This window comes from Dendrobates tinctorius, unplaced genomic scaffold, assembly GCF_039654945.1.
Source record: "Dendrobates tinctorius isolate UK_male_01 unplaced genomic scaffold, ASM3965494v1 ptg000360l, whole genome shotgun sequence".
Lineage (NCBI taxonomy): Eukaryota > Metazoa > Chordata > Amphibia > Anura > Dendrobatidae > Dendrobates > Dendrobates tinctorius.
In genome coordinates, this window is record NW_027362026.1 from 3,265,552 (window position 1) to 3,289,575 (window position 24,024).

Consider the following 24,024-nt stretch of genomic DNA (forward strand, 5'->3'; position numbering starts at 1 on the left):
GATCTGGTCAATTTTTTCTTTGAAGTAATTGGCCAGATCGTCAGCTCGGAGCTCCGTGGTTGGGGCCTGTACTCTTGGATTGAGTAGAGAATGAAAAGTGTCAAAGAGACGTTTCGGGTTATTGGACAGTGAGATCATGAGGGTGTTGAAATAGGTTTGTTTGGAGAGGTGAAGGGCAGTGTTGTATGTTCTAAGCATAAACTTAAAATGGATGAAATCTTCGTGTAGATTGGATTTTCTCCACAGACGTTCGGCGCACCTGGAGCACCGCTGCAGGAAACGTGTTTGCACCGTGTGCCAGGGTTGTCGCCGTCTGCGTTGTGGTGTTCTATTTATAGGGGGTGCAATTTCATCCAGGGCAGTTTGAAGTGTTTCATTGTAATGCTTCAATGCAGAATCAGGACATGAGAGGGAGGAGATAGGGGCCAATGAAGACTGCAAGTTCTTCAGAAGTTTCTGGGTGTTAATGGCCTGTATGTTTCTATAAGTCTGGACAGTGGGGGTGACCTGAGCAGCCTGGCAGTTCTTTATAGAGAATGAAAGAAGATTGTGGTCAGAGAGCGGGAGAGGGGAGTTTGCAAAATCATCCACTGCACAAAGCCGAGAGAAGACCAAGTCGAGGGAGTTTCCGTCTTCATGCGTTGGAGAATTAGTAAGCTGCGAAAGGCCAAATGAGGAGGTTAGAGATAAAAGGTGAGTAGCAGATGGGGAGAGGGGAAGAGCAATGGGGATGTTGAAATCTCCCATGATGAGGGTAGGGATGTCACAGGAGAGAAAATGTGGAAGCCAAGTGGCAAAATGATCCAGGAACTGATGGGAGGGGCCGGGAGGACGATACACCACCGCCACTCGCATGGAGAAGGGGGTGTAGAGTCTGACGGCATGGACCTCAAAAGAAGGGAAGACAAGTGAGGGTACTTGAGGGATAACCTGAAAGGTACATTTTGGTGATAGGAGCAGACCAACGCCTCCACCAGCTCTATTGTCTGGTCTTGGGGTATGAGAGAAGTGTAGCCCCCCGTATGAAAGAGCAGCAGCAGCGGTAGCATCTGACTGCTGGATCCAGGTTTCAGTAAGAGCCAGAAGGTTAAGAGAATTAGAAAGGAAGAAGTCATGAATGAAGGAGAGTTTGTTACACACTGAGCGAGAATTCCAAAGTGCACAATTAAGAGAGACAGATGGCATGCAGGGAATATTAATAAGATTAGAGGGGTTTCTGAGTGTAGCAGTGGGGGGGTTTGACTTTCTATAACATGGGGGACCAGGGTTGGGAGCAATGTCTCCTGCAACTAGGAGAAGGAGGATAGAAAGAGTGAGCAGATGGTTAAGTGATTTGTGAGAGCGTCTCTGGTGTTGAATGGTGGGACTGACTGGATCTGTGCAATTTAACAATGTGAAAAGAGCATGAGTGCTATACATAGGAGAGGAAAGAAGCGAGGGGCCAATATGGATGGAGTTACTATTTATTACCCGTAATAGGAGCTATTAACCAGCCTTAACCCCTTCATGACAAAGCCTATTTTGACCTTAATGACCTGGCCATTTTTTGCAGTTCTGACCAGTGTCCCTTTATGAGGTAATAACTCTGGAACGCTTCAACGGATCGTAGTGATTCTGAGACTGTTTTTTCGTGATATAATGGGCTTCATGTTAGTGGTAAATATTTTTGTGTTTATTTGTGAAAAAAATGGAAATTTGGCGAACATTTTGAAAATTTCGCAATTTTCAAATTTTTATTCTGATAAACCAGAGAGTTAATAAATATAATTTCCTACATGTCTAATTTACATCAGCACAATTTTGGTGAAAATTTTTTTTTTGTTAGGAAGTTATAAGAGTTAAAAGTTGACCAGCAATTTCTCATTTTTACAGCAAAATTTACAAAACCATTTTTTTTAGGGACCACTTCACATTTGAACTCACTTTGAGTGGTCTATATGGCAGAAAATACCCAAAAGTGACACCATTCTAAAAACTGCACCCCTCAAGCTAGTCAAAACTACATTCAAGAAGATTATTAACCCTTCAGGTGCTTCACAGGAACTAAAGCAACGTGGAAGGAAAAAATGGACATTTTAATTTTTCCAACAAAAAATTTATTTTAGCATCAATTTTTTCATTTTCACATGGGCAACAGAATAAAATGGATCCTAAAATTTGTTGGGCAATTTCTCCTGAGTACACTGATACCTCATACAGTTGTGGCCAAAAATATTGACACCCCTGCAATTCTGTCAGATAATAATCAGCGTCTTCCTGAAAATGATTGCAAACACAAATTCTTTGGTATTATTATCTTCATTTAATTTGTCTTAAATGAAAAAACACAAAAAGAATTGTCCTAAAGCCAAATTGGATATAATTCCACACCAAACATAAAAAAGAGGGTGGACAAAAGTATTGGCACTGTTCAAAAAATCATGTGATGCTTCTCTAATTTGTGTAATTAACAGCACCTGTAACGTACCTGTGGCACCTAACAGGTGTTGGCAATAACTAAATCACACTTGCAGCCAGTTGACATGGATTAAAGTTGACTCAACCTCTCTCCTGTGTCCTTGTGTGTACCACATTGAGCATTGAGAAAAGAAAGAAGACCAAAGAACTGTCTGAGGACTTGAGAAACCAAATTGTGAGGAAGCATGAGCAATCTCAAGGCTACAAGTCCATCTCCAAAGACCTGAATGTTCCTGTGTCTACCTATCTACCGTGCGCAGTGTCATCAAGAAGTTTAAAGCCCATGGCACCGTGACTAACCTCCCTAGATGTGGACGGAAAAGAAAAATTGACAAGAGATTTCAACGCAACATTGTGCGGATGTTGGATAAAGAACCTCGACTAACATCCAAACAAGTTGAAGCTTCCCTGCAGTCCGAGGGTACAAGAGTGTCAACCCGTACTATCCGTCGGTGTCTGAATGAAAAGGGACTATATGGTAGGAGACCCAGGAAGACCCCACTTCTTACCCCGAGACATAAAAAAGCCAGGCTGGAGTTTGACAAACCTTACCTAAAAAAGCCTAAAACGTTTTGGAAGAATGTTCTCTGGTCAGATGAGACAAAAGTAGAGCTTTTTGGGCAAAGGCATCAACATAGAGTTTACAGGAAAAAAAAGAGGCATTCAAAGAGAAGAACACAGTCCCTACAGTCAAACATGGCAGAGGTTCCCTGATGTTTTGGGGTTGCTTTGCTGCCTCTGGCACTGGACTGCTTGACCGTGTGCATGTCATTATGAAGGCTGAAGACTACCAACAAATTTTGCAGCATAATGTAGGGCCCAGTGTGAGAAAGCTGGGTCTCCCTCAGAGGTCATGGGTCTTCCAGCATCCATACAACTGTATGTGGTCATAAACCCATAAACCAGTTTGGGCGCACGGCAGGGCTCAGAAGGGAAGGAGTGCCATTTGAATTTTGAATGGAAAATATGCTGGAATATTTAGCGGTTGCCATGTCACGTTTGGAGAGTCCCTGTGTGCCTAAACATAAGATCTCCCCCACAAGTGAACCCATTTTGGAAACTAGACTCTCCAAGGAACTTATCTAGATGCATAGTGAGCACTTTTAACTCCCAGGTGCTTCACAAATTGATCCGTAAAAAAAAGTCCTTTTTTTTTTTTTCCCAAAAATTTTATTTTAGCCTCAGTTTTTTCATTTTCACATGTGCAACAGGATAAAATGGATCCTAAAATTTGTCGGGCAATTTCTCCTGAGTACACCGGTACCTCATATGTGGTCATAAACCACTGTTTGGGCGCACAGCAGGGCTCGAAGAGAAGGAGCGCCATTTAACTTTTTGAATAGAAAATTAGCTCCAATTGTTAGCGGACACCAAGTCGCGTTTGAGAGCCCCTGTGTGCCTAAACATTGGAGCTCCCCCACAAGTGACCCCATTTTGGAAATTAGACCACACAAGGAACTTATCTAGATGTGTGGTGAGCACTTTGAACCCCCAAGTGCTTCACAGAAGTTTATAAGGCAGAGCCGTGAAAATAAAAAATCATTTTTTTTCCACAAAAATAATTTATTTAGCCCCCAATTTTTTATTTTTCCAAGGGTAACAGGAGAAATTAGCCCCCTAAAGTTGTTGTGCAATTTTTCCTGAGTAAGCTGATACCCCATATGTAGGGGTAAACCACTGTTTGGGCACACGTCGGGGCTCGGAATGGAGGGAGCACTGCTTGACTTTTTGAAGGCAAAATTGGCTGGAATAAATGGTGGCGCCATGTCGCGTTTGGAGACCCCGTGATGTGCCTAAACAGTGGAAGCCCGTCAATTCTAACTCCAACCCCTAACCCCAACACACCCCTAACCCTAATCCCAGCTCTAACCCTAACCACAAGCCTAACCCTAATCCCAACCCCAACCCACCCCTAACCCTAATCTTAACCCTAATTTCAACCCTAAGGCTGAGTTCACATGTGGCTTTTTTTTGCGTTTCCACGGCGGTTTTAACCACGCGATTTTGCCACAAAAACGCGAAAAATAAGCATCCCATGCATTCCTATGGGATTCCGCAATGCTGTGCTAATGCTGCGGTTTTTACCGCGGCGGAATCGTTTGGCGGTAAAAAACGCAGCATGCTCATTAATTTTGCGGAATCGCGGCGATCCCGCACCCATATGAATGCATTGTTCTGCTTACTTTCCGCATGTGGCTGTGCACACCATGCGAAAAGTAAGCAGAACATTTGCGGATGGTACCCACGGTCCGGAGGAGAGGAGACTGTCCTCCGGGCTTTGGGTACCATATCCCTGTAAAAAATAGAATTTAAAATCAAAAATATTGTTATTGTCACCTTCCGACGTCCCGCGCAGCCTTCCCGCCTCTCTCCACGCTCCCGGTCCCAGTAAGCCTGTCAATCAGTTCTCCAAGCGATGCTCCAGATCGCTTGGAAAACGCTAGCAATTCTTCAAGCTAATTACGCTTGCAAAATGCTAGTTTTTCCGCGGGAAAATCGCGGAAATTTAAAATGCAATTTTCCCGCGGAATGGAATTCCGGAATTCTCACTGTAATTTCCGCGAGAGTTTCGCTACATGTGAACCCAGCCTAACCCTTATTACAACCCTAACCCTAATCCCAACCCTAATTCCAACCCTAACCCTAATGCCAACCCTAACCCTAATTCCAATCCTAACCTTAATTCTAATCCTAACCCTAATTCCAACCCTAACCCTAATTCCAAACCTAACCCTAATTCTAACCCTAATGGAAAAATAAAAACATTTTCTTTATTTTATTATTTGTGCCTACCTATGGGGGTGATAAAGCGGGGGTTTATTTACTTTTTTTTATTTTGATCACTGTGAGCAGGGCCAGTTTTAGACAAAGTGGGGCCCCAAATGCTAACATTGTAAAATCACACATTTAGGTTACATTACATGATCAGGATGCAGATACAAGTGGCAGAGGGGCCTGTGCTGGCACTGTGGCCCCCATATTCAGGGGCCTTATGTCAGCCAACGGGTCTGCCACTATTAGCATTACACAGGAGTGTTGCTAGGGTCAGAGAAGATTGGGGGGCCTAAGCCCCAAGACAAAGAGTTGTCCCCCAATCCCCTCTTAATTTTTTTTTTAACACTGCAGATAACACAGCAGGGCTCCCAACTGTCCTGGATCCAGCGAGACAGTCGCGATTTTGACACTCCCACCTGCGGGATTTTAGTTTTCCCCGCACTGCAAATCAGCCGCCACGCTCACCTGTCCTTTCAGAAGGGGCTGTGTACCGATCACCATACAATTCCCCTATGCACAGCACACTCCAGAACAGAAGCCCTCCCCCGCTCACGTGACCAGTCACATGACTGTGACCTCATCCTATGTAACACCAGAGAGAGCAGTAATAACTTTCTGAGAACAAATAATGTAGTAGATGTCACCTGCAGTCCTATGTCACACCACAGTTAATCTTAAGGGGGTTTTACACATAGCGATATCGCTAACAATATCGCTAAAGCATCACCGATTTGGTGACGCAGCAGCGATATCGCTAGCGATATTGCTATGTGTGATACTTACCTCCGACTGGCTCCCCCGCTGTCCATCGCTGATCGCGCGAGATCGCGCAGCTCCATTCCTCGTCGGGCGCTTCCGGCTGGCGCCGACGAGCGACACGTGGATGCGGGCGGAAGGACGTCAGGATCGCCGTGTCTGAAAGGTAAGTATCGTCCGCTGTATCGCTGCTGCATCGCTGTGAGATCTTCCTGTGTGGCAGCTCACTAGCGACCATTTAGCGATGCACCAGCGATCCTGACCGGGTTGTATCGTGGTCGGGATCGCTGGTGCATCGCTAAATGTAAAGAGGCCTTTACTCTGAAACGCTATGGCCAGCGTCGGACTGGCCCACCGGGGAACCGGAGGATTCTCCGGTGGGCCCTGGCATCTGGTGGGCCCTGGCACCTGCTGGCATACAGGGCCAGCAGTTGCCTAGGGCCCCCGCTGCTCCAGGGGCCCCCAGCCAGTGGTGTGTCGCACACCATGCAGCTGCTATGGGGGACCCTGCCAGCGGAGTAGCAGCGGGTGTCAGGAGGCAGGAGCCCCTGTCCCCGCTGCTAAAGAGAAATGAATATTCACTGCGAAGCAGTGAATATCATTTCAGGTCTCCACCCCCCAGAGGCCCCGCCCCCAGCCCAGTAAGCCGCTCTGCATCAGGGCCGGCGCGGCCCTCAGTCCTCTCTGCTCCTGGCTCACAGCCAGTGCGCGATGACGTCACTACATCGCGCACCCGCTGTGTGTCTGGCAGAGGGGACAGCTCCTGACACTGAAGCCGGGATCAGCGTGGGAGCGAGGAGGAGAGGTGAGTATTGTGTTTTTGTTTTTGTTTTTTATATCTCTCTCGCTCTCTCTATCTGTCTCTATCTCTCTATATATCTCTCTATCTCTCTTATATCTATCTATCTTTCTATCTCTATCTATTATCTATATCTATCTATCTCTATATCTATCTCTATCTATTATCTATATCTATCTCTATCTATCTATCTTTATATCTATCTTTCTATCTCTACATCTATCTCTATATCTATCTATATATATCTCTATATCTATCTATTATGTCTATCTATCTATCTTACTCTATCTATCTCTATATCTATTATCTCTATATTTATTATCTATCTAGCTACCATCTATATCTATCTATCTTTATCTATATATATCTCTATCTAATATCTATATCTATCTATCTCTATACCTATCTATCTATTTATCTATCCGTTATCTATCTCTATATCTTTTCTCTGTATCTATCTATCTCTATATCTATATCTCTCGCTATCTATCGCTCTATCTCTATATCTATATCTATCTTTATATCTATATCTATATATCTATCTCTATATCTATCTCTATTTCTCTCTATATCTATCTCTATAGCTATCTATCTATATATCTCTATCTATCTCTATATCTCTATATCTATCTTTCTATCTCTATATATCTATCTTTATCTATTTATCTCTATATCTTTTCTCTGTATCTATCTCTCTATATCTATATCTATCTATCTCTATATATATCTATTATCTCTATATCTATATCTATTTCTCTCTATATCTCTCTCTATATCTATCTATTTATCTCTATCTCTATATCTATCTCTCTGTATATCTATCTATCTTTCTATATCTATCTCTATATCTATCTATCTTTCTCTATCTATCTATCTCTATCTATATCTATATCTATATCTCTATATCTATCTTTCTATCTCTACATCTATCTCTATATCTATCTTTCTATCTATATCTATCGATTATGTCTATCTAGCTATCTCTATTATCTATATCTACCTATCTCTATATCTCTATATCTATCTGTTATCTCTTATTTATTATCTATCTTTATCTATCTATCTCTATCTATTATCTATATCTATCTCTCTATCGATCTCTGTATCTATCTCTCTCTATATCTATCTCTCTCTATCTCTATCTATCTTTATATCTATATCTATCTATCTCTATATCTATTATCTCTATATCTATCTACCTATCTATCTCTATATCTATCTCTATATATATATCTGTTTCTCTCTATATCTATCTCTATATCTCTCTCTCTATAGCTATCTATATATTATCTCTATATCTATCTATCTATATATTATCTCTATATCTATCTATCTCTATATCTATCTATCTATCTCTATATCTGTTATCTCTATATCCATATCTATCTCTATATCCATATCTATCTCTATATCTATCTCTATATCTATCTTTCTATCTAACACTATATCTCTATATCTATCTCTATATCTCATTATCTATCAATCTCTATCTCTCTCTCTTTATCTATCTATTGATCTATCCATCTATCTCTATATCTATCTCTATATCTATCTATTATATCTATCTATTATCTCTATTATCTATATCTATCCATCTATCTAGCTATCTCTATCTATCTCTATATCTCTCTATATCTATCTTTCTAACTCTATATCTATCTATCTCTATACATATCTCTATATCTAGCTATTATCTCTATATCTATCTCTATATCTTTCTATATCTATCTGTCTCTATATCTATCTCTATATCTATCTATCTATCTCTATATCTATCTATCTCTATATATCTCTATATCTATTTTTATTTATAGCCATCTATCTATATATATTTATCTCTATATCTATCTATATATGTCTATATTATTATTATTATTATTATTATATATGTACACTCACTGGCCACTTTATTAGGTACACCATGCTAGTAAGGGGTTGGACCCCCTTTTGCCTTCAGAACTGCCTCAATTCTTCGTGGCAGAGATTCAACAAGGTGCTGGAAGCATTCCTCAGAGATTTTGGACCATATTGACATGATGGCATCACACAGTTGGCGCAGATTTGTCGGCTGCACATCCCTGATGCGAATCTCCCGTTCCACCACATCCCAAAGATGCTCTATTGGATTGAGATCTGGTGACTGAGGAGGCCATTTGAGTACAGTAAACTCATTGTCATGTTCAAGAAACCAATCTGAGATGATTCGAGCTTTATGACATGGCGCATTATCCTGCTGAAAGTAGCCATCAGATGTTGGGTACATTGTGGTCATAAAGGGATGGACATGGTCAGCAACAATACTCAGGTAGGCTGTGGCGTTGCAACGATGCTCAATTGGTACCAAGGGGCCCAAAGAGTGCCCAGAAAAAATTCCCCACACCATGACACCACCACCACCAGCCTGAACCGTTGATACAAGGCAGGATGGATCCATGCTTTCATGTTGTTTACGCCAAATTCTGACCCTACCATCTGAATGTCGCAGCAGAAATCGAGACTCATCAGACCAGGCAACGTTTTTCCAATCTTCTACTGTCCAATTTCGATGAGCTTGTGCAAATTGTAGCCTCAGTTTCCTGTTCTTAGCTGAGAGGAGTGGTACCCAGTGTGGTCTTCTGCTGCTGTAGCCCATCTGCCTCAAAGTTCGACGCACTGTGCGTTCAGAGATGCTCTTCTGCCTACCTTGGTTGTAACGGGTGGCAATTTGAGTCACTGTTGCCTTTCTATCAGCTCGAACCAGTCTGCCCATTCTCCTCTGACCTCTGGCATCAACATGGCATTTCCGGCCACAGAACTGCCGCTCACTGGATTTTTTTTCTTTTTCGGACCATTCTCTGTAAACCCTAGAGATGGTTGTGCGTGAAAATCCCAGTAGATCAGCAGTTTCTGAAATTCTCAGACCAGCCCTTCTGGCACCAACAATCATGCCACGTTCAAAGGCACTCAAATCACCTTTCTTCCCCATACTGATGCTCGGTTTGAACTGCAGGAGATTGTCTTGACCATGTCTACATGCCTAAATGCACTGAGTTGCCGCCATGTGATTGGCTGATTAGAAATTAAGTCTTAACACACAGTTGGACAGGTGTACCTAATAAAGTGGCCAGTGAGTGTATATCTCTATTATCTATCTCTATCTATATATCTATCTATCTCTATATCTTTCTATCTATAGCTATCTATCTCTATATCTATCTATCTATCTATCTATCATCTATTTTCTATCTATCTCTATATCTATCTACCTATCTATCTATCTATCTATCTATCTATCTATATTTCTTTCTATATCTATCTTTATATCTATCTCTATCTATCTCTATCTCTATGAATCTTTCTATCTATATCTATCCATTATCTACTTTCTATCCATTATCTACTATCTATCTCTATATCTATCTATTTCTACATCTATCTTTCTATCTATTTCTATCTAACTCTATATATATCTATATAGCATTATACCCTATGAGGGGGGCAGTATTATACCCTATGAGGGGGGCAGTATTATACCCTATGAGGGGGTGCATTATACCCTATGAGGGGGTGCATTATTCCCTATGAGGGGGCAGCATTATACCCTATGAGGAGGCAGCATTATATCCTATGAGGAGGCAGCATTATACCCTATGAGGAGGCAGCATTATATCCTATGAGGAGGCAGCATTATTCCCTATGAGGGGATGCATTATTCCCTATGAGGGGGGCAGTATTATACCCTATGAGGGGGGCAGTATTATACCCAATGAGGGGGGCAGCATTATTCCCTATGAGGGGGGCAGTATTATACCCTATGAGGGGGGCAGCATTATTCCCTATGAGGGGGGCAGTATTATACCCTATGAGGAGGCAGTATTATACCCTATGAGGGGGGCAGCATTATTCCCTATGAGGGGGCAGTATTATACCCTATGAGGGGGCAGCATTATACCCTATGAGGAGGCAGCATTATACCCTATGATGAGGGCAGCATTATTCCCTAGGAGGGGGTGCATTATACCCTATGAGGGGGTGCATTATACCCTATGAGGGGGGCAGTATTATACCCTATGAGGGGGGCAGTATTATACCCTATGAGGGGGCAGCATTATTCCCTATGAGGGGGGCAGTATTATACCCTATGAGGAGGCAGCATTATACCCTATGAGGGGGTGCATTATACCCTATGAGGGGGGCAGTATTATACCCTATGAGGGGGGCAGTATTATACCCTATGAGGGGGGCAGTATTATACCCTATGAGGGGGCAGCATTATACCCTATGAGGGGGTGCATTATTCCCTATGAGGGGGTGCATTATTCCCTATGAGGGGGGCAGTATTATACCCTATGAGGGGGGCAGTATTATATTCTATGAGGGGGTGCATTATTCCCTATGAGGGGGGCAGTATTATACCCTATGAGGAGGCAGCATTATACCCTATAAGGGGGTGCATTATTCCCTATGAGGGGGGCAGTATTATACCCTATGAGGGGGGCAGTATTATACCCTATGAGGGGGGCAGTATTATACCCTATGAGGGGGCAGCATTATTCCCTATGAGGGGGTGCATTACACCCTATGAGGGGGTGCATTATTCCCTATGAGGGGGGCAGTATTATACCCTATGAGGGGGGCAGTATTATACCCTATGAGGGGGTGCATTATACCCTATGAGGGGGTGCATTATACCCTATGAGGGGGTGCATTATTCCCTATGAGGGGGGCAGTATTATACCCTATGAGGGGGGCAGTATTATATTCTATGAGATGGCTGCATTATATTCTATGAGATGGCTGCATTATACTATGTGAGGGGGCTGCTTTATATTCTATGAGGGGGCTACCCCAACTCCTGCTACATAATTAAGACATGTACAACCTTATATTATACCCGGATATTAGCGTGTTTTACCGCATAATTGGTGGTCTGGTATTTAACTCTATGCAGCTACATAGTGGGCCCCAAGAATGATTTTCTCTGGTGGGCCCAAGGTGTTCCAGTCCGACGCTGGCTATGGCTATGTTCACACACATTTTTTTCAGTAGCCAAAACCTGTTCTATTGGAAGTAAAAATGTTGTGTTCAAAACACCTGTTTTTCAGCTTGTTTTCTGGTGTTCTTTACACTTTTTTCAGTTTTTTTGTAAAACGCGGATGTTTGCTTTGTCTACAGTATGTTAAAGGCCACGTTCACACGTTGAGTATTCGGTCAATATTTCACATCAGTATGTGCAAGTCAAAACCAGGAGGGTGAGAAATCCAGAAGTGGTGATGTGTTTCTACTATACTTTTCCTCTGATTGTTCCACTGCTGATCCTGCATTACAAATCCTGATGTGAAATACTGACCAAATACTGAACGTGTAAACGAGACTTAATAGTGTAATTCACCAAAACCACTTAAAAAATTGCAGCGAAAAATGCCGTTGCACTATCTGCAGCTTTCTTTTTATATTGATTCATTGCTTTCTACGGGTGAAAACACACTGAAAGAAGTGACACGCTGCAGATTTAAAAAGCGTTTCAGTTCAGAAATTTAGTCAGAAAAAAAACAAGCGCATGCAGGAGATTTCGGAAATCTCCTATGTTTTGCTGGCACTTTAAAAAGCCGCTCTTGGCCACGTTCATATGCAGAATTTCTGCAGCTTTTTCTTCTGCAAATAAGAAGTTTTCAGCATTTTACAGCACAAGCAAAAACTGAGATTTTCAGGAATCTCCCGCACACCCTTTTATTTTCTCCTGACTGAATTTCACAACTGCAGCGTTTTTTAAATCTGCAGCGTCACTTCTTTCAGCAATTTTTTTCACCCGTAGAAAGCAATGAAAAAGTTTTAGAAAAGCTGCAAATGTCGCAACGTTGTTTTTCGCTGCGTTTTTGGTGAATAAAACTAACTTTATTAAACATGTACTGTAGACAAAATGAATACTATACAAATAAAAAACAGCAAAAGCTCTAAGGGTCTGTGTCCACAATCAGTATACTCTGGATGCTGCGTACATCCGCAGCATCCAACTCGCAGCGGCCAGATGTTACAGCATAGTGGAGGGGATTTCTAGAAATTCCATGTCCACTCTGCATCCACATACGCCCGCACCTCACCCGCAGACACGGACATGTGGGGTCTCTTTCCACACCCCAGCATGTCAATTTATCTTGTGTAGATGTGAGTCTCTGCAAGAGAAATCTCACCCCTACGATGTATTGGGTGCGGTGATTCCTCACGGTTCAGTGACCACACGCGGAATCACCTGCGTTCAACAGATGGCAGCACTTTAGACGGAGCACATGTCCGCTGCGTCCAAAGTGCTGCCATTTCCGGATCGTCTGCACATACCCTAAAAAATGGTTGTTTTGAAAGCAGTGATTTTACTGTCAAGAGAGAAGCTTTGGCTGCAAAAAAAAAAAAAAAAGCACCACAAACGCTGATTCCTGTGCACACCTATACTGTATATATGTGTACGGGTTTACCCTTATTATTTCACATGGAAATTCATTTATTTCTATATCATAAATCCCCTGATTCAGCAGACAATATCCCTGTCTTATGTCATGCAGACAGTAGTGACAGGGGGTCGCCCTGTCACATTACAAGCAGTGATTGGTGACTGTGGTCAGAGCTGATGCTGATCGCTGCTGTGTGTGGCTGTGAATCTTGAGCCTACAGCAATCAGCAGAGAGCTCTGGGACCACAGTGAGGAAATCACTGCACTCTGACCTGTTACTGCTGCTCTTACTTACCAGGTTCTGTGGCTTCACTTAGGCATATCCATTCTCAGGACAGTGCTAGGAGCAGCCATGATCAGGACTCAGGAGGAGACACACAGAGCTGCAGGCATCGTCCTGCACTGTCACTGTGCTGTAATCGGCCCCTCCCCCTCACTCTCAACTTTTAAACCTGACTGCAGGGAGAAAGAGACAGGGGGGCTCAAGGGGCTTTGCGAGAGACACTCCAAGACTTCAGAGCAATGCACAGCATTATTCACTGCTGTACACCCTCTGGGCACTTGATAAATGGGCTGCAGATTCAGGGCCCCTTTGTAGGTGGGGGCCCCAGGCATCTACCTGGTCTGCCTGGTCCAAACGCCGGCCCTGACTGTGAGAGTTTATCACAGTGATCAAAATGAACGAATCTGCAGCCGGCGGGCGCACTGCGCATGCGCCCGCCATTTTCCAAGATGGCGCGCCCATGATCCGGGACGGTGGGACATCGGGACGGCCAGAGGGACATAGGAGGTACCGAGGGAGGTGAGGGGGGGATCAGAAGGTGGAGGGGAGGGAAGGGGAGGGGGAGCAGATGATGGCGGCGACAGATTGCCAGTCAGTGTGGGGGTGGGGTTGGATCTCGGTCTCCAGCCATGGCAGATGCTATTGCAGCATTGGCCATGGCTGGATTGTAATATTTCACCAAATTTCATTGGTGAAATATTACAATCGCTCTGATTGGCTGTTTCACTTTTAACAGCCAATCAGAGCGATCGTAGCCATGTGGGGGCTAAGTCACCCCCCCTGTGGTGAAGTAGAACTCTTCCTGTCACTGCTAGTCGGGTGACCTTTCAGTGACCCCGGTCACCTGACCCGCAGAAAGGCAATCAATTCATGACGCCACATAGGCGTCATTGGTCGGATTGGCACAGACTTTCATGACGCCTACATAGTGCCATTGGTCGGGAAGGGGTTAACAGATGAGTAAATGAAAGTTTAGCTATGGGTATGTGCACATGTTGAGTATTTGCATCAGATTTTTCAGTGACAAAAATCAGTGTTGGCAAGAAAAGCACTGCTTAAAATAGATGCTTTTTTATGTGTTTTTTTCTTATTCATTTCAATGGGTGAAAATCAATGCAAAGACATTAAAAGAATTGACGTACAGATGTGAAAAAAACCCCCACACTGATGGTTCAAATCTGCAAGGAAAAAATAAGTAGCATGTGTACTAGATTCCAGAAATTTCAGTCACTTTGCTGATGCTGTAAAATGCTGCATTTTTCCGTGGTAAAAACACATGGGGGAAAAAACCCACTGTAAAAAGGCAAAGTGGGAACAAGTCCTACACCTTCAGTAAACACACCGTTCTAATTGTATAGCAACATCATTACATTCGCTAATTATCACAATTATTCCATGAAACATCCAGTAAGATTCTGTACTACAAACAGGAACTCTAGAAAATCCCGCCATCATTATTTTATAAAATAATAGTCACACAATACCTAAATAATACAACGTAATATCACTACACAGTCCACACATAAGACTGCCGCATAGTGTGCTTGCAATACTCTTGTTCATTGCCCATATAAAACATATAGGGCCTGATTTATTATTGCATTTGTGCCTTTTTGTCTAATATTTGTTTTTTAGCCTTTTACCATAAGATAAAAAAAAATAAAGCCAAATGATGATCCGTGTCCTAATTGCCACATAGCACCGCGCAGCGAGGTCATCTCTTGAAACATTTCAGATAAACTCAAATACAGGTCCCTAGTCATTGTAGTGAAGAACCTCTCCTACCTGGGGGGATTTTCAGGCTGTTAGCTTACTACAGCGCCAGGCAACAAGTAAGGAACTCTCTAGAAGACAGTAGAGTTTTCCTAATACAGCACCTGACCATTCTAATGTTTCCTAGGGGGGAGGGAGCCGATAAGACATCCAGCAGCTGTTCCTAAAAATAGTAGGACTTTTGGTTGTGGTCACAAGAGCTGTACTAGCAGTCCCTCATCTACAACAAGAGCTGAACCATCTTTAAGGAGCATTTCACAGGACTACCATGAGGTAAGGACGGCTCAAAGCCAGTCATCGTTGTCATCATTGGGGCAGGGATGAACACTGTGATGTCCTCGGCGATTGCTCTTCTCATTCTGGTCATGAAACTTTTTTGTGCCTAGTTTACGAAAGCTATATTAGATGAGACAAAAAATATTATAAAATTAGTTTTGCTGTCAGTCCTAAAATCATTCAATAATGGAAAGCAAAGAAATGCTGCTCCTCCTTACTCAGCTACACAGGCTTAGCTCCTGGCCACGTTACCCACATTGGACAATATGGGTACAGTATATTGATTCTTTATGCGTGGTTTGGCTACACATATGTTCCTGATCTAAATGATTTTACAATACTAATGATTACCACAGTTTGTGATAACTACTATTCACTTTACTGTACTTCAAGAAAATTACACGTAACACAATAGAAAGACATGGAGAAAAATGTCCATACTATGGGAACTAATGATTCTGAAACAACCTTTTATCAGTGAGCTATTTTATCAGTCTGCCAAAGAATATCTGGGGCGAAGCTTCATGTCAGAGACATACCGCTAACAAAAGTTCAGGGGCTGCAGGCAGACTTGCACTGGTGGGCCCCACTCTCTTATATGAGCAGCACTAGGCACTATATACTTGATTCACTATGTACAGACAATGGCGGCATCTTATTAATTAACCAATCTTCCCAGTTCACGGTTAGATAAATTTGTGATTGAGGATAATGTCACATTTGCATGCAGTTGAAAAGTGGAGCCCTGGCATGGGGTACCGGTGGGCCCTTACAGGGTCGGACTGGCCCACTGGGATACCGGTGAAATGCCCGGTAGGCCCCTTGGGCCCCAGAGATGAGGAGGAAGAAAAAAAAAAAAAAAGGACGCGGGCCCTTTAAAACTGAAGGAGGCAGAGGCGCGCGGGCGCATGCATGCTGTCCCGACCCACCGCTAGAACCAAGGCCGGCGGCACCACCATCAAATGAACCAGGTAGGCGCTGGGGGCCCTGGGCGAACGGGAGCGGGACAGACAGCATGGGGTCAGCGATGGCATCGGGGCCCCCTCTAATACTCACCTCTCATTCCGGCAGCTGCAGTGTCTTCAGTGCCCTGTGACTCTGCGACGTCTCAGGGTAGAGGGAGCTACGACGTCATCACTGCGTGCTCAGCCTCTCTGTCCTGAGCGTTCCAGAGTCTGGAGAGACACTGAGTGAACAGGACCTGCGGTGGGAACGGGAGAGGTGAGTACTTGATTTTCTTTTTCTTTACGTATGCGGGGGGGGGCATAATGTGCTGCATGGAGGAGCAGAGGAGGCCATAATGTGCTGCATCGAGGAGCAGGGGGGCCATAATTTGCTGCATGGAAGAGCAGGTGAGGCCATAATGTGCTGCATGGAGGAGCAGGGGAGGCCATAATGTGCTGCATGGAGGAGCAGAGGAGGCCATAATGTGCTGCATCGAGGAGCAGGGGGGCCATAATTTGCTGCATGGAAGAGCAGGTGAGGCCATAATGTGCTGCATGGAGGAGCACATGGGAGGCCATAATATGCTGCATGGAGGAGCAGAGGAGGCCATAATGTGCTGCATCGAGGAGCAGGGGGGCCATAATTTGCTGCATGGAAGAGCAGGTGAGGCCATAATGTGCTACATGGAGGAGCAGGGAAGGCCATAATGTGCTGCATGGAGGAGCAGGGGAGGCCATAATGTGCTGCATGGAGGAGCAGGGGAGGCCATAATGTGCTGCATGGAGGAGCAGGGGAGGCCATAATGTGCTGCATGGAGGAGCAGGGGAGGCCATAATGTGCTGCATGGAGGAGCAGGGGAGGCCATAATGTGCTGCATGGAGGAGCAGGGGGCCCATAATAAGGTATGAAGGAGCAGGTGCCCCATAATACTGTATGGAGGAGCATTTTATGGGGCCCAAAATACTCTATGGCGGACTATGTGGTGCCCATAATACTGTATGGCGGACTATGTGGTTGCCCATAATACTGTATGGCGGGCTATGTGGTTGCCGATAATACCGTATGGCGGACTATGAGGTGCCCATAATACTGTATGGCGGACTATGTGGTTGCCCATAATACTGTATGGCAGACTATGTGGTTGCCCATAATGCTGTATGGCGGACAATGTAGGTGCTCATAATACTGTATGGCGGACAATGTGGTTGCCCATAATACTGTATGGCAGACAATGTGGTTGCCCATAATACTGTAGGCGGACAATGTGGTAACCCATAATACTGTATGGCGGACAATGTGGTTGCCCATAATACTGTATGGCGGACAATGTGGTTGCCTATAATACTGTATGGCAGACAATGTGGTTGCCCATAATACTGTAGGCGGACAATGTGGTAACCCATAATACTGTATGGCGGACAATGTGGTTGCCCATAATACTGTATGGCGGACAATGTGGTTGCCCATAATACTGTATGGCAGACAATGTGGTTGCCCATAATACTGTAGGCGGACAATGTGGTAACCCATAATACTGTATGGTGGACAATGTGGTGCCCATAATACTGTATGGCGGACTATGTGGTTGCCCATAATACTGTATGGCGGACTATGTGGTTGCCCATAATGCTATATGGCGGACAATGTAGGTGCTCATAATACTGTATGGCGGACAATGTGGTTGCCCATAATACTGTAGGCGGACAATGTGGTTGCCCATATTACTGTATGACGGACAATGTGGTTGCCCATAATACTGTAGGCGGACAATGTGGTTACCCATAATACTGTATGGCGGACAATGTGGTTGCTCATAATACTGTATGGCGGACAATGTGGTTGCCCATAATACTGTATGGCGGACAATGTGGTTGCCCATAATACTGTATGTCGGACTATGAGGTGCCCATAATACTGTATGGTGGACTATGTCGTTGATCATAATACTGTATGGCGGACTATGTGGTTGCCCATAATACTGTATGGTGGACTATGTGGTGCCCATAATACTGTATGGCGGACTATGTGGTGCCCATATATGGCGGACTATGTGGTGCCCATAATGCTCTATGGTGGACTATGAGGTGCCCATAATACTGTATGGCGGACTATGTGGTTGCCCATAATACTGTATGGCGGACTATGTGGTTGCCCATAATACTGTATGGCGGACTATGTGGCGCCCATAATACTGTATGGCGGACTATGTGGTTGCCCATAATACTGTATGGCGGACTATGTGGTTGCCCATAATACTGTATGGCGGACTATGTGGCGCCCATAATACTGTATGGTGGACTATGTGGTTGCCCATAATACTGTATGGCGGACTGTGGTTGCCCATATTACTGTATGACGGACTATGTGGTTGCCCATAATATTCTATGGCGGACTATGTGGTTGCCCATAATATTGTATGGTGGACTATGTGGACCCAATTGGCAGAATGTGGAGCTTTTATCCCCATTAGACTGGAGTGGCATGTCTGACTTGATCACTGATCCATTCATTCCCTCAGTGGCTGCACTTGTTTTTTTTATAGAAGCCCCAAAGAGAATGAATGGAGCTTCGGTCAGATATCCCACCTGCCGCTCGATTTTAAAATGGGGATAAGTGTCCTATCAAGGGTAAAACTTCCTCATTCTTCCAATCGGTGCAGTTTCTAATGGTCGGACCAAAGCGATCACCTATCCTGTGGAGCCCATGGATCGGTGATAACTTGTTTTAACCAAAGATCACATTAATGTAAACTAGCGTAATTATACATCCCAGTTATGGGGGCGCACAGTAGATGTGCAGGAGCCGCCTGTGTTTTACAGCCGATGCTCCACTATAATGGGGATAACAACTGACAGATATTTGCATATAACTGTAGGGTGGGCCCCTAGAGTCCATTCCCCTGGTGGGCCCCAGACACCCCAGTCCGACCCTGGGCCCTTAGCACTCCATTCCGACACTGCAGCTTTAACTGCATGGACCCAACAACCTTAAAGGAGTTGTTCTGGAATTCAGACATTTACGACCTATCCTAAGGGTAGGTCATCAATGTTTATCACTAGGGGTATGAAACCCGATACTCCCACTGATCAGCTGTTCCAACTGACAGCAACCGAAACTGTTCATCTGCCATCTATTCAAATCAATAGGGCCATCAATGTTAAAGTCCCAGACAAATCTTTTAAAGGAGTAATACCATTGAGTATATTTATGGCCTACCTACAGAAGATGTCATAAATGTATAATAAATCTGGATCCTACTAATGGGACGAACATCTATATCAAGAACAAGGCCTTAATGTGTGCCGCTGTCAGTAGAGAGGTGGGTGGAATTCGCTTTCATTTTTATGGCAATTCTGTCCATCTCTCTGCTGAAAGCAGTGCACAGCAGGGCCTCATTCTTAAAACACATGCAGATTCCATTGGCAAGATCTACATTTATTATACCTGTATAGCATATGGTGGATACTGTATGGTGGATACACCATAAATGAACATGATGGGATTATACCTTTGAACTCACTTACACCGATCTTAGAGACCTCTCTAAAGAAAAACTTGGCAAAAGGTCTAGTCTTCAGCTGGATTTCCTGCAGACAGCTGTATAGAGAAGGCTGAATAATGTGTTAGCTTCATTTGGCACAAAGTACATTCAGTTCATACAAGTGCTTCTCAAACAATTAGAATATAATCAAAAAGTTAATTTATTTCAGTTCTTCAATACAAAAAGTGAAACTCATATATTATATAGAGTCATTACAAACAGAGTGATCTATTTCTTGTGTTTAATTCTGTTAATGTTAATGATTATGGCTTACAACCAATAAAAACCCAAAAGTCATTATCTCAGCAAATTAGAATACTTTCTAACACCATTTTGAAAAATGATTTTAAAATCCGAAATGTTGGCCTACTGAAATGTATGTTCAGTAAATGCGCTCAATACTTGGTCAGGGCTCCTTTTGCATCAATTACTTCATCAATGCGGCGTGGCATGGAGGCAATCAGCCTGTGGCACTGCTGAGGGGTTATGGAAGCCCAGGTTGCTTTGATAGCAGCCTTCAGCTCGACCGGGTCTGGTGTCTCTCATCTTCCTCTTGACAATACCCCATAGATTCTCTATGGAGTTAAGGTCAGGCGAGTTTTCTGGCCAATCTAGCACTGTGATACTGTTGTTTTTAAACCAGGTATTGGTACTTTTGGCAGTGTGGACAGGTGCCAAGTCCTGCCGGAGAATGAAATTTCCATCTCCAAAAAGCATGTCAGCAGAGGGAAGCATGAAGTGCTCTAAAATGTCCTGGTAGACGGCTGCACTGACTATGGTCTTGATAAAACAGAGTGGACCTACAGTGGGGCAAAAAAAAAGTATTTAGTCAGTCAGCAATAGTGCAAGTTCCACCACTTAAAAAGATGAGAGGCGTCTGTAATTTACATCATAGGTAGACCTCAACTATGGGAGACAAACTGAGAAAAAAAAATCCAGAAAATCACATTGTCTGTTTTTTTTTCATTTTATTTGCATATTATGGTGGAAAATAAGTATTTGGCCAGAAACAAGCAATCAAGATTTCTGGCTCTCACAGACCTGTAACTTCTTCTTTAAGAGTCTCCTCTTTCCTCCACTCATTACCTGTAGTAATGGCACCTGTTTAAACTTGTTATCAGTATAAAAAGACACCTGTGCACACCCTCAAACAGTCTGACTCCAAACTCCACTATGGTGAAGACCAAAGAGCTGTCAAAGGACACCAGAAACAATATTGTAGCCCTGCACCAGGCTGGGAAGACTGAATCTGCAATAGCCAACCAGCTTGGAGTGAAGAAATCAACTGTGGGAGCAATAATTAGAAAATGGAAGACATACAAGACCACTGATAATCTCCCTCGATCTGGTGCTCCACGCAAAATCCCACCCCGTGGGGTCAGAATGATCACAAGAACGGTGAGCAAAAATCCCAGAACCACGCGGGGGACCTAGTGAATGAACTGCAGAGAGCTGGGACCAATGTAACAAGGCCTACCATAAGTAACACACTACGCCACCATGGACTCAGATCCTGCAGTGCCAGACGTGTCCCACTGCTTAAGCCTGTACATGTCCGGGCCCGTCTGAAGTTTGCTAGAGAGCATTTGGATGATCCAGAGGAGTTTTGGGAGAATGTGCTATGGTCTGATGAAACCAAACTGGAGCTGTTTGGTAGAAACTCAACTTGTCGTGTTTGGAGGAAAAAGAATACTGAGTTGCATCCATCAAACACCATACCTACTGTAGAGCATGGTGGTGGAAACATCATGCTTTGGGGCTGTTTCTCTGCAAAGGGGCCAGGACGACTGATCCGGGTACATGAAAGAATGAATGGGGCCATGTATCGTGAGATTTTGAGTGCAAACCTCCTTCCATCAGCAAGGGCATTGAAGATGAAACGTGGTTGGGTCTTTCAACATGACAATGATCCAAAGCACACCTCCAGGGCAACGAAGGAGTGGCTTCGTAAGAAGCATTTCAAGGTCCTGGAGTGGCCTAGCCAGTCTCCAGATCTCAACCCTATAGAAAACCTTTGGAGGGAGTTGAAAGTCCGTGTTGCCAAGCGAAAAGCCAAAAACATCACTGCTCTAGAGGAGATCTGCATGGAGGAATGGGCCAACATACCAACAACAGTGTGTGGCAACCTTGTGAAGACTTACAGAAAACGTTTGACCTCTGTCATTGCCAACAAAGGATATATCACAAAGTATTGAGATGAAATTTTGTTTCTGACCAAATACTTATTTTCCACCATAATATGCAAATAAAATGAAAAAAAAACAGACAATGTGATTTTCTGGATTTTTTTTTCTCAGTTTGTCTCCCATAGTTGAGGTCTACCTATGATGTAAATTACAGACGCCTCTCATCTTTTTAAGTGGTGGAACTTGCACTATTGCTGACTGACTAAATACTTTTTTGCCCCACTGTACACCAGCAGATGACATGGCTCCCCAAACCATCAATGATTGTGGAAACTTCACACTAGACCTCAAGCAGCTTGGATTGTGGCCTCTCTACTCTTCCTCAAGACTCTGGGACCTTGATTTCCAAATGAAATGCAAAATTTACTTTCATCTGAAAACAACACCTTGGACCACTGAGCAACAGTCCAGCTCTTTTTCTCCTTGGCCCAGGTAAGACGCTTCTGGCGTTGTCTATTGGTCATGAGTGGCTTGACACAAGGAATGTGACACTTGTAGCCCATGTCCTGGAAATGTCTGTGTGTCGTGGCTCTTGAAGCAATGACTCCAGCAGCAGTCCACTCCTTGTGAAACCCCCCAAATTTTGGAGTGGCCTTTTCTTAACAATTCTTTCAAGGCAGCTGTTATCCCGGTTGCTTGTGCACCTTTTTTCTACCACACTTTTACATTCCACTCAACTTTCCATTAATATGCTTGTTTACAGCACTCTGTGAACAGCCAGCTTCTTTATCAATTACCTTTTGTGTCAATGACTGCCTTCTGGACATTGGTCAAGTCAGCAGTCTTCCCTGTTATGAATGAGTCACCGTAGGAGGCAAAAACAGAAATGCTAGCTAAGTCCAGAAAACCAGAGAAGTTGGCAGCTATCGGATTGCAGACCCCTGAACCTATCAACAACAACTAGCAGTAGCCGTGGGGGGTTCCTACGATGCCCTAGACCCCTCGATCACAGCCGGAGAACTGCCTAGCCTAAAGACAGAAAGGGAAATCTAAACTGCCCCAGAGCAGACCCCAAAGCAATAGGCAGCCCCCAACATATAATGACAGTGAAGCAAGAAGAAAAAACACTAACACAGATAGAAAGATAGACTGAGCAAATGATGGGGCCCCAGCTAACTAGATAGGACAGGATAGGAAAGCTGCTGTCTGCAATCCGCGAAAAAACCCTATCAAAATAAGAGCCAACAGACTGACAGGGAAAAAGGCCCTGAAGACGCTAGGCTTCAAAAAGACTATGTCAGTACTCAGGTATTTTCTGAAGACAGAGCAAACCGACAAAAAATGAATTCAGCTCATCCCAGCAGGGAATGGCAGAATCCAGAAAAGCAAGGCAAACTAAAACCAAAACACAAATGCAAAAAGGCAAAGTAGAAAACTTAGCTTTTGAGAAGCAGGAATCAGACTGGTCTCCTAGAATTCCACAGAGAAATCACCAGCGAGGCAGAAGGGCGTTGGCTGCCTTATATCCAGTCAGAGATCCCCGTCGCCCAGTCATCCTCTCCCAGCTCAGGTGCTGGGTAATCAGCCTCACTACCTTCCTTCACCAGAAGAGGGAGTTCATCAGACCTCAATGGTGAAGGGGAAAATGAACTCATAACAGTACCTCCCCCTTGAGGAGGGGTCACCGAACCCTCATCCACGCCACCAGGGCGATCAGGGTGAGCCCGATGAAAGGCACACACCAATCTTTTGGCATGAATATCAGAGGCAGAGACCCAGGAATTATCCTCCTGACCATAACCCTTCCACTTAACCAAATACTGGAGTCTCCGTCTAGCCAGACGGGAATCCAGTATCTTCTCTACCTCA

General features: G+C 44.0%; 1 protein-coding gene across 2 annotated transcripts in view; it reads left to right on the plus strand.

Annotated features, from left to right (window-relative positions):
- Nucleotides 1–24,024, plus strand: part of LOC141075525 (alanyl-tRNA editing protein Aarsd1-B-like) — a 166,091-nt gene that overhangs the window by 36,800 nt on the left and 105,267 nt on the right. Inside the window, exon 2 of one of the 2 annotated variants that reach the window (XM_073562614.1) lies at nucleotides 15,395–15,540. In XM_073562614.1, coding sequence (XP_073418715.1) covers nucleotides 15,536–15,540 — 5 coding nt within the window. In that variant the 5' untranslated portion in view covers nucleotides 15,395–15,535. Of the gene's footprint in view, nucleotides 1–15,394; nucleotides 15,541–24,024 lie in introns of those variants that run through there. The other variant, XM_073562615.1, reaches the window with a different exon arrangement.